This window comes from Danio rerio, chromosome 24 (assembly GCF_049306965.1).
Source record: "Danio rerio strain Tuebingen ecotype United States chromosome 24, GRCz12tu, whole genome shotgun sequence".
In the NCBI taxonomy this organism is placed as follows: domain Eukaryota; kingdom Metazoa; phylum Chordata; class Actinopteri; order Cypriniformes; family Danionidae; genus Danio; species Danio rerio.
The window spans coordinates 45,460,920-45,473,020 of record NC_133199.1 but is presented as its reverse complement, the minus strand read 5'-3'; the positions used below and the strand labels follow the sequence as shown (position 1 = coordinate 45,473,020).

The following is a 12,101-nucleotide window of genomic DNA, read 5'->3' as shown; positions in this document are numbered from 1 at the left end:
GAGGTTGCTAAGGTAATTTGTGTGGTTGTTAGGAGGTTGCTAAGGAGTTCAGTCCAGAAGATCTACAGTCTGCATTGTGCTTGTTAAGCTGGAGTCAGGCTGGTGATTGTGTTGAACTGCAGGATGTGTTGTTTTCTGGGTAATTGTGCTGCTGTGATTTATTCAGTGTGTGTGTGTGTGTGTGTGTGTGTGTGTGTGTGTGTGTGCGCGTGTGTACGCTGATTAATGGAGTGTTCTGGACGGCCTCATTGCTGGATAAGTGATGCGCTGGAGAAGAGCGCTGTGGATCAATGCTAATGTTGTCCAGCGGTGCTCTCCTGATAGTTAGCTGTAATTGCTAATAGATAATCTTCAGCACTGGTCATTCAGATTTGGAAGAATCACCTGGGAGGAATCGATTCCCTCATTTGTGAATATAGAGTGAACACAATGAAGCGCTGCTCTGCATTCAGGAGCGGCAGTAAAACATCTGTTCACCAGTAAACCTCTTCAGGGAAATCACACTGCAGACTCACACACACACACACACACACACACACACACACACACACACACGCGCACACACACACACACACACACACACTGTTCAATGCTCACCTGACGGGGACCTGCTGAAGTAACACACAGTTGCTGGAGTGCTCATTGATTATGCTGGATTTGTTTTATTTGACTATTATTCATTTATTCAGTGCTTTATTGGTTTAATATCTGAATATTATTTCTGGATGGTTCAATATTTCTGCTTCAGTTAATATGTTTAGTGAAGTATTGAATATATGAACGCCTGCAGTGAGAGGCTGATCAGCCGTTTGTTATTTGTGTTCTGGATCGTGTGTGTCTGATGTTTAGATGAATCTGCATCTCTGGGTTGTTGTGTGTGTGTTCTGGAGCAATCCTATAGAGCAACAGACATTCAGATTGGGCATTTATTAGTGTGCTGGGAATAATGTGCTGTGCGTGTGTGTGTGTGTGTGTGTGTGTGTGTGTGTGTGTGTTTCTGAAGCTCATGAGGAGGTCAATCATGTGTGGAAGGTTTAGTTCAGTGACCCTCTTAGTAAACCTGTGATCGACCACACACACACACACACACACACACTTTCTCTCTCTCTCTCTCTCTCTCACACACACACTTGATTGTGCATACACACTCTCCCACATACACACACACACAGTCACTCTCTTACACACACTTGTACAGAAACTTTCACATACGGACATGTGCACATACACCCATGCACACACGCATGCTCACACACTGACTTACACACACATACACTCTCTCTCACAGACACACACACATACACCTGATGGAGCATATACACACAGATACACACTGTCACTGTGACACACACACACACACACACACATACACTAAGACTTGCTTGCACACACTTTTGCACAGATATCAGCACACTCACACATTCACTGTCACAGACACACACACACACATTCACACACTCGCACAAACACACACACAGACATTTGTGCACATACTTACACACTCAGACGCAGACATACATCCACATTTCTCTTTTCTCTCTCTCTTTTTCACACACACACACACACACACACACACACACACACACACACACACAGTGCTGTAGGTCAGGTGTTCGTCAGTGGATTATTAATCTGCTGCTCTGATCAGCTCTCAGCCTTTGATCTTCAGCTTCTGCTGTCAATTAACAGCCATTAGAGTCTAGCAGCTCGTTAAAGCTCACTGTGAGCCTGTGTGTGTGTGTGTGTGTGTGTGTGTGTGTGTGTGTGTGTGTGTGTGTGTGTGTGTGTGTGTGTGAGGGGTTCAGGCCTGATTCAGTGCTCCTCTTCTTCATTATTAAGCAGAAGCCATGCTCGTTTTCAGGTTTCACAGCTATAACTGCATCACTGACTGGATCTCCGCCGCTGATTCTCATTCCTCTCGCTGTTTCCTGTCTGAATCACTGTGTAAAGTCAGCTGCTGTCGTCCTGCGTAAGAGAAGAGCTTTATAACGTATGGATGAATGGTGACAAAGCAGCAACATCACTAAATAATGACACGATCATCCACACGTCATGATTTTGCCTTCTACGTTGTTTCCTGAATTAACATCTATGTTGATCCTGGATCATCATATCTGTATTCCACACCTGTTCCCGACCACTAAACCAAAGCAGAACTGTAGATTATTCTCTAAATCACAGGAGAATAATAGTTGGAGAACACTCATGTAGAAGTGCAGCTAACCTAAATCCCTTAATTCTGATTGGCTGATTGGAATGTGTGTAACTCGGTGGTTAGCACTGTGGCCCAACAGCAAGAAGGTCGCTGGTTTGAGTCCCAACTGGATCAGTTGGCTTTTCAGTTTGCATGTTCTCCCCGTGTTGGTGTGGGTTTCCTCCGGACGCTCCAGTTTCCCCCACAGTCCAAACACATGCGCTATAAAATTGATAAACTAAATGGAAACTGATGAACTAAAATGGCCGTAGTGTGTGAATGAGTGTATGGGTGATTCCCCTTTACTGGGTTGCAGCTGGAAGGGCTCTGTAACACATCTGCTGGGTAAATTGGTGGTAGAGCTGCACGATTCTGGCAATTATTATTATTTTTTTATTAGCTTAAAATCAAGATCAGAATTTTCTCACAATTCTGTAAATGTAGAGATTAATATGATAATGTTAATTCTCAAACATATAGTAAAACAACACTAATAATATTAGGCCTGTGTGTAGCTCTACTGTTGGTTAAAATTAACATTTTTGTATGGTCAATATAATGGACTTGGATAGACTTTTAATCTGCCCTGTTTGTTAATTGACAGTAAAATGAAGAGATCAGAATAGAACTATTCATGATTATAAAGTTGATTTATTATGTTTAAGACATGTGCTTTTCATCTGTCATTGACAACATTATTAGATCATTTGTTTTCACTGGTAAAATGAGACTTTTGTCATTAGCAGATTCCCTCCTGCACTATATTCAACATTATATAGGCTAGGGTTGTTATCCTGACACAGTAAACATTTATTTTCATGCACAACACTGAAAGAAACATATCCAACGCTTGTCGTAATCATAACTGTAAAATGTGTTATGATTTTTAAATGATGTTCGTGAGTTCAAGCCAAACAGTGAGAACAGCGCCTACTAGAGGCACAGAATTTGGTGTAAACCCAGCTTCACTTTCACTTCCCAGTGTGGCTGATGGCTGCCGTCACTTTGAGGAACAAAACACATGCAAATCATTCTTTCAGCGCAGCTCTCAAACAATCGCTCTGTGCTACAAACTAAACGTTATTTACAACTTTATTACCTGTTATTCACAGCCTATGCAGGTTCTGTTTACTAAAGTAGACGTGATTGGAGTGCACACGCGCATTCTCTGTAGTAAACTAACAGATAACAATTGCCTCGTGATTTCGCAGCTGCGGATGCATCATTACATTTAGACAGAAATGAGATTTCTGGGTGAATTATACCTTATAAATACAGCATGTGACACTTTTACCCCATCTGAAGGTGTTCATGTTTCTGTGAAGACTTCCTTTAAGCTTCTCTCCTGACCTTCAAAATAGAAAAGCAGAATTAAGATCGTGTGTAGGGTCAAATCGAGATTGTGATCTTTTTTCGATTAATCGTGCAGCCTTACTGTGATCATTACACATTTAGGATTAATCTAAAGTAAAAAAGAAAGTATTAATCCGGGCCACTCGTGATCTGAATCATGGGTTGTGATGCGTATAAATCATGGATGGACCGTGATGCTTTACACCCCTAATTGTCATGCATTGTGTCATCACACATTATTTGATGTGTTTAATATGATAAATATACCTATCATATTATTCTGCATTGTGTCCGACAGTATTTATTATATCATATTTTATTCTATTACAGTTTAAGTTAAAATGACAAGTATTCAATTTTTTTGTTACTAACACACGCTTTTATTTAAAAACCTGAACAATTTTATGTGTGTGTATATATAAATATATATATATATATATATATATTAGTCTGAAGTACATTTGATGATTTGTATTTACCTTGATTTGTCATTAAAAGATCAGGATTTCAGTCAAGGTTTATAAACATCAATATTAGTTTAATATTACATTTTTTTCATGAATTTCTGTTAATAAAAGTCATTAATTAGGAGTGAATGCACCTTCAAAGTACCTTTTGTTAGTTCGACCCTCAAAAACCCTTTTAATATGGAGATTGATATTAATAATAAACAAATAATCTGCAAGCTGTGTGAAGCGCATAACTGGCATATTTCCCCTGCATTAGTAATGGTGAGCATCCAGTGTTTTGTACAGTATTTTCATCAGCAGCACACATTAAAAATACAACACTGAGCTGAACTGCTGTACTCCGCTCATGCGTTTGGATCTTACGTTTAAAAATGCAGCTCGAGTCTGGAGTTAAAAGGCAGATTTCTGCTCAAATATTCATCTTTGTGTTAGCAGAGCAGAGAATAAAGCATCGATCGCCGCTCTTTCATGGCAACTCAGATGTGTTGAGCATCAAGCATCAGTTAAAACATGTTTATTATCAGAGTTCAGCATCCAGCGCTGGATTTTACAGGCTATAGTGTCTGTTTGCTAAGTTAATACACACACACACACACACACACACACACTTGTCTGGACTCGGGGTCTGGCAGCGCTGCATTCTGGGACGGTTTGCACACAGCAGCTCATTCAGACTCTGTTTGGACAGCACGCTGAGAGATTTGTGTAGACAAATATTAAAGTGTTATGATAAAGTGCGAGTCTTGCGCAAACACGTGCAGGTCACGCTTCACTTTATTATCTCTAGAACGACTTGAGACCACTTTCTGTGCTTTTTCACAACAGTTTAATGTAAAATATCATTAATAAAGACTTGCTTTAAAGCAGGGGTCTCAAACTCAAATTGGCGGAGGGCCATTTCAGTGACTGATCATTCATATAAGGGCAGTTTGATGGCAGTTGCTGGCCGGAGAGAGGACGAGGGCAGGCTGTAAATATCCCGCAGGCCGGCAGTTTGAGGCACTTGCTTTAGTGACGATTAAAATATCTGCACACTTTAATTTTTGCATATTATAAATCTTACTAAAATAATATTTAATTACTTTTCATTTTTGCTTAAATGAGGAAATAATTTAAATATTTGTATTATTATATAATATGTATTAATTATCTTTTAATTATGTGCAACATGTATATCTATGACAAAATAATTTAAATAAATATGTGCTTCTAGTTTAGTTGTAATGATATACAAAAGCTAAAGCTAAAAATAAAAAAAGGGCTTAAAATCACATGTTTTTATAAAAAAAGTGGGTCCCACTTTATATTGAGTGGCCTTAACTAATATGTACTTACATAGGAATTAATAGTTTGTTACAATGTACTTATTGTGTAAATACATGCATTTACTGTGTACTTATGCTTGATTAAATACATGTATGTAATTACATCTGTAGTTAACGTTTGTAATTGCATTTGTAAATACACTGTTGACCATTCCTTACACCTTAACCCACCCTTAAACCTACTCATGCCACCAAACCTGTTCATAAACCAACCTCTATTCCAACTCAAAAGCACCACAAGTGTTCTCAAATACATTATAAACACAGTAAGCACATTGTATTTATTTTTGATGTAAGTACATAGTAGTTAGGGACACTTAAAATAAAGTGTTACCAAAAAGTGCAAGTTAGCTTTTGTTTCCTTTTTAATTAATTCAATTGTGTGAAACTAATAAGTGCTGATTTATTAATTTCTCAACAATTTCAATAGTTAATGATATAATAATAATGGTCTTAAAATCACTTATACATTTTTAAATTCAAAAATTTACTTCTCTTTAATTGATTAAATGTGTGCAACAAATACATATTAATTTATTCTAGAACTGCTTATAAAGTTTCACATATACACTACCTGACAAAAGGCTTATGACCTATCTGAGTTTTAGGAACACAAATAATAACTGCTGTTCTAGTTGCTGATTTGGTGTCAGAAGTGTCTCTATGAAAGGTGAAGGCCTCTAGATTTTGCTGATTTGAGCTCAATAAATCTGATCATGTCTTGATGTTGACTGATTTGATGAGGACAGTGCGCTCTGACTCTGCTCAGACTAAAGTGTCATCACTGAACCTTCAATAATGTCCAGTATAGAATATAAAGTCCTGCTGCAGTGGAGACAGAATGAATATTGTGTCTGACTCCATCATGAGCTTGGAGGACTGCATCCATACATCTCTGACATGACTCACATCACTGATTCATAAAGTCATCTGGAATTAAAAAAGAAGAAAGCTTCAGCAGGATCCCAGAGTTCATCAAGAGTCTTTGTGTTCATCTTCAACACCTCCTCCTTCATCAGCTCAATAATGTTGATGTCTGGTGACTGGGCTGGCCAATCCTGGAGCGGCTTGACCTTCAGGAGTTTTGATGTGGAGGCTGAAGTATGAGCAGGAGCGCTATCCTGCTGGAGAATTGTCCCTCTCCTGTGGTTTGTAATGTAATGGGCAGCACAGATGTCTTGATACCTCAGGCTGTTGATGTTGCAGATCTCTCACACGCCCCCATACTGAATGACCCCAAACCATGATGTCTCCTTCACCAAACTTGACTGATTTCTGTGAGAATCTTGTGTCCATGCTGGTTCCAGTAGGTCTTCTGCAGTATTGGTGATGATTGGGATGCAGATCAGCAGATGATCCAGCAGAGAAATCCACCTTCTGACACTTTCACACATCATCAACTAGAAGACCAGTTATTATGCGAGATCCACCACAAGACTTTTGTCAGGGAGTTTAGATGAAATTAATAAGTAAAACATTTTTAAAGCAAAATAAAACTTACAATTGCTTTAATCAGTTAATGCTCTGAATCAAATATATATTAATTGATTTCATAATTAATGTAGAATTACAATAAAGAAGTCGATCTTTAAAAGCAGCAAATGAAAATGAGTAAGAAAGAAATAATGCAGAAGTTAACTTCAGTGCTTGATTCTGATATTGGGGGTGTATTAGAATCCTGACAGCTCCGTCTGACGGCTTCTAGAGGAGCCCCAGGTGAGATTACAGGCGCTTTCAGACAACACAGCCTGCTCTTCTTTCTTTTGGCCAGCAGAGATCTGAACAGAAAGGCTTGATGATGTTGGTGTGTTTTGATTTGTCAGGCGTGTCGGAGCCATGTTTGCTCAGCGGGAGTCGAACCCTCGACTTCAGTGTTGCAGACTTTATAGTGCAGAAAAACACTCAGTGAGAGTCTTCACATCCAGCCTGCCAGAAAAAATCCACCCTAGTTATTTATTACAGCATCAGATGTAGTCGATCATGTAAAACACGCAGCGTCTGGAAGCCGGAGATGTCAAAATAAAAGCGCGCTGTGAGAGACGAGCTCAGCGTCACACACTTGTCAAAGACCCCGAAATAAACTCAGACGCTCGTATTCCTGCTCGGATTCTCCACTGCTTTAAAAAGAGAGATTTATTTGCGTAAAACATGAGACGTGTGATTCTGCCTTCCAGCGTGTTGATATTAGCAGAAGCTCCCGCTGAGAGCCGAGCGTTCACAAAACAGATCTGACATACCTGCTAAACCATGCTGGAGTTTTCTGACGATTAGTATTACCTGTTCAAATGATCATTATCAGTGCAATGATGAGCGATTAGATTGATTTGGAAAACTCCTGTAAATCCTGTAACATTGTGATTAGCTGGTATTTAAATGCATGTTGATTATGTAGACATTTTCATATATATAATATATACATTTACATAAAGCATTTATATGCATGCCAGAATTTATATATACACTCACTGGCCACTTAATTAGGTACACCTTAGCATTGGGTTGGACCACTTTTGCCTTCAGAACTGGCAGCAACAACCACCCCACGTTCAAAGTCTCTTAAATCCCCTTTCTTCCCCATTCTGATGCTCGCTCTGAACTGCAGCAGATCCTCTTGACCATGTCTACATGCCGAAATGCAGTGAGCTGCTGCCCTGTGATTGGCTGATTAAACATTTATGTTAACCAGCAGTTAAACAGGTGTACCTAATAAAGTGGCCGGTGAGTGTATATATTGTAATATAGTGTAAATATGCAAAATTATAATACATAAATATGTAAATATAAATTTTGAGCTGTTCTGTGTCCTTTTAAAATCTATAAAATAATCAACTTTTATTAATTTATTATTCAGAAATGGTAGAGGAAATGCTTTTTCCACACAGAAATGTGTGTGTGTGTGTGTGTGTGTGTGTGTGTGTGTGTGTGTGCGTGCGTGCGTGCGTGCGTGCGTGCGTGCGTGCGTGCGTGCGTGCGTGCGTGTGTGTTTTATTTTTCAGTTTCAAAGTTTTTATTTCACTGTTACACACACACACACACACACACCAACCACTATATGATCTTTGTCATGAGTACACTGGTGTCTATGCTTGTGTGTGTGTGTGTGTGTGTGTGTGTGTGTGTGTGTGTGTGTGTGTGTGTGTGTGTGTGTGTGTGTTTTAGCTTCAGAATTCAGTGTAAAGTTTTCTCTTCAGAGTATCTTTGTTACACACACACACCGCTGTTTGATCATCATCTTCATCTGTACTGATGTCTTTGTGTGTGTGTGTGTGTGTCCCGCACAGATGAGTGTCTGCTGGAGAAATCGTACACAGACTGCGGCTTCAGTCAAGGGAAAGACGATGACTTCGACTGGGAGCAAATCAACAGCAGACAGAAGCCCTCCACAGACCCCTGGGTGCCCACTGGTCAGTGACTGTTTGAGTGTGTTTGTGAGTGTCTGTCTAGTGTTTGTGGTTGTGTTTTAGTTTAGGTGTGTGTGTGATTCACGCTCCTCTGTTCCTCTGATGGATCTTCCTGCAGTTTGCTCTTCAGTTTGTGTCTCTTTGATTCATTCCTCCAGCTTTTGATCAGGGTCGCCGTCATGGCTCTGATAAACGCTGGCCTGTGATTGGCTGGACGGCTCCTCATAGAGTTTAATGGCCAGATCAGGACTCTGCTGATCTGTGCTGTGAGACCAGCTTCAGTGTCCTTCACGCACTCTCCTCTATTCAGTTTTGGCAGTTTTATTTGCATCTTCATGTTAGGGCATTCATTTTGATCTTATTTTTATTATTAGAAATAGTTCATTCCTTCATTTTCTTTTCTGCTTAGTCCCTTTATTAATCAGCGAGGCACCACAGCTGAATGAACCGCCTATTATTACAGCATATGTTTTACACAGCGGATGCCCTTCCAGCTGCAACCTAGTACTGGGAAACACCTATACACGCTTATTCACACACACACACACACACTACGGCTAATTTAGTTAATCAATTCGCCTATAGCGCATGTGTGAAACCGAAGCACCCAGAGGAAACCCACGCCAACACAGAGAGAACATGCAAACTCCACACAGATTATTTATTTGTTTTATTTATTTATTTTATTTATTTATTAGATTTATTTTATTTGTTTGTTTATTTTATTTATTCTATTTATTTATTTATTTTATTTATTTATTTGGTTTGTTTGTTAATTTGATTTATTTGATTTATTAAATGTATTTATTTTATTTATTTTATTTTATTTATTTTACTTAATTAATTTATTTGATTCATTTATTTATTTGATTTATTTGATCCATTGAATATATTTATTTATTTGATTTGTTTGTTTGATTGATTTATTTATTTTATTTATTTTGTTTATTTATTTATTTATTTGATTTAACATATTTTAAGTGATGAAAATGTGTTTTTGTTTTAGTTAACTCATAGTCAGATTTTAGCATTTATGAAGTTATAATGCCATATTTACAGCTAATCTTTAGATATTTTCTTCAATTTGTGTGTGTTCTGCTGGTTATACAGAAAGTGGTGTGTGTGTGATGGTGTGTCTCAGTAAACGAGGCTGTTTGTCACACACTAATAAACTTTTCCATTAGCAGCAGCTTCAGTCTTCAGTCCACTGTGTAACCGTGCAGATCCGTCACAGGATTAATGGCAGGAGCAGGATCATTTCAGCACAGCAGAGCAGCACTTTACCTGCAGTTATCAGCAGCACAGAGACACCTGAAGGAACAATTATCTGCCCTCACGTTACATTTGATTTCTTTTAAAGGAGACCAATTATGACCCTTCATAGAAGATGAGGAGTGTGTATGTGAAGTTTCAGCACAAAATACCATTATCATTAGCAGATGGATAATGCCACTTAATTTAATTTAGTTTAATTTAATTTAATTTTTATTTAATTTTTCATTTAATTACATTTTATTATTTTTAATTGATTTGATTTTAATGGATTTTATTTTTAATTAATTATTTAATTTAATTTAATTACCTTATTTTATTTTGTTTTATTTTGTTTATATTTAGTAATAGTAATTTGTGTACAGTTTGTAATTTATACTTATTCTGAGTAAATTATTTGAGTTTAATAATAAATACATTATTATTATTATTATTCTACTGCAATTTTTATTATTTATTAATTTACTTATTGAGTATTTAGTTAACAACAATAATAATATATATTTATATAGTTAATTTGATTAGTACTTTAATACGTATTAATAAATAGCAAACACTTTTTAAAAATATATTAAATAATAAATTATTCAGTTATGATAGAGAATTCATCATAAATACATTTATTATTCATTTACAAATCATATTTGTGAAAAAATGTTAAATTACGCAAATTAATTTTATTTAAATAATTAATAAATCATTTAAATTATTTTTTAAGACTTAGTAAGTTTAAATAATTAAATTTACTTATTTATTAATAAACTCTTTTCACGTAGACCTTCAGTAAATCTACTATAAAGCATCCCAGCAGCAGAAATAGGTTCAGTTTTGAATACTTTTGTACCGGTAGTCATTTTGACTCTCGCTGGTGTTTAGAGCACAGATCTGTTATGCAACAGGAGGGTTTTCTGTGTGGTATCAGTGAATAACTGGTCTAATCTGCAGGAATCTGACCATTTAAGACTCCTAATGTAATTCAACTGCTCATGTGACTCCACCCCCTGTGTCTTGCCATCTGATTGGCTGTTCAGAGACACGCCCCCACTCTCTCCTGTATCATATAAAGAGTTTGTTTTGATTTCTTCATATTCTGCAGACTTTCTATAACCACAGAGTAATGTGTGTAAGACGAGCCTCAGCAGAGCCAGCGCTGTTTCCACTGATGCTGCTGTCTGGGACAGTTAAACACAGCTCCATATTTAATAATCACATGTTTTCAGTTTTCTGCGGTCTTATAAATTTGGAATTATTCAGAACTTTTTTTCCATTTGGTTGTGCTCAAGGTTATTTTGTTATAATATCCTTGCAAAACAAATACAGATATATAAATACTACAAAATAATGTTTCACAACTCTGAAACTGACCCTTTCAGACTTTGACCCATACACACTCATTCACACAAACACACACTCATACACTACAGCCAATTTAGTTCATCAATTCCCCTATAGCGCATGTGTGTAACCGGAGCACCCGGAGGAAACCTACGCCAACACAGAGAGAACATGCAAACTCCACACAGAAACACCAACTGACCCAGCCGAGGCTTATATCAGCTTATATCTTGCTGTAAGGACAAATTGCTTACCACTGGGCCACCATGCCACCTATTTATTTATTTATTTATTTATTTACTTATTTATTTATTTATTTATTTATTTATTCATTCATTTTATTTGTTTATTTTATTTATTTTTATTTTATTTATTTATTTGTTTATTTTTAATTTAATTTTATTAAATTTGTATTTATTTTTATTTGTTTATTTTATATATTTTTATTTTATTTTATTATATTTTTATTTATTTAAGTAATTTACTTCTTTATTAATTTTATTTATTTATTTCAGGTTTTGATCCTAATTGTGATGACTGTCGCTTTAAATGCAAATAAGATTGTGCTCTTTTTCAGAAGAGGGCGTGGCTACATATGCAAATGCATAAGAAAATGGGAATATTGAAAACAGGACTAGTGTTGTGAGTGCTGGCAAAGTGTGTGTGTGTGCTTCAGTGTGAGTGTGTTCTTCATGCTTCTGTCAGTCTATGTCGCTCCTGTCTCTGTTCATCTAGAACTCCACATCTATAA

General features: G+C 37.0%; 1 protein-coding gene across 1 annotated transcript in view; it reads left to right on the top strand.

Annotated features, from left to right (window-relative positions):
• ptprma (protein tyrosine phosphatase receptor type Ma) overlaps nt 1-12,101 on the top strand; it is a gene marked incomplete at both ends in the record, with an annotated part of 269,837 nt that overhangs the window by 62,244 nt on the left and 195,492 nt on the right. The window contains 1 exon segment of the mRNA NM_001018133.2: nt 8,624-8,746. Coding sequence (NP_001018143.1) covers nt 8,624-8,746 — 123 coding nt within the window.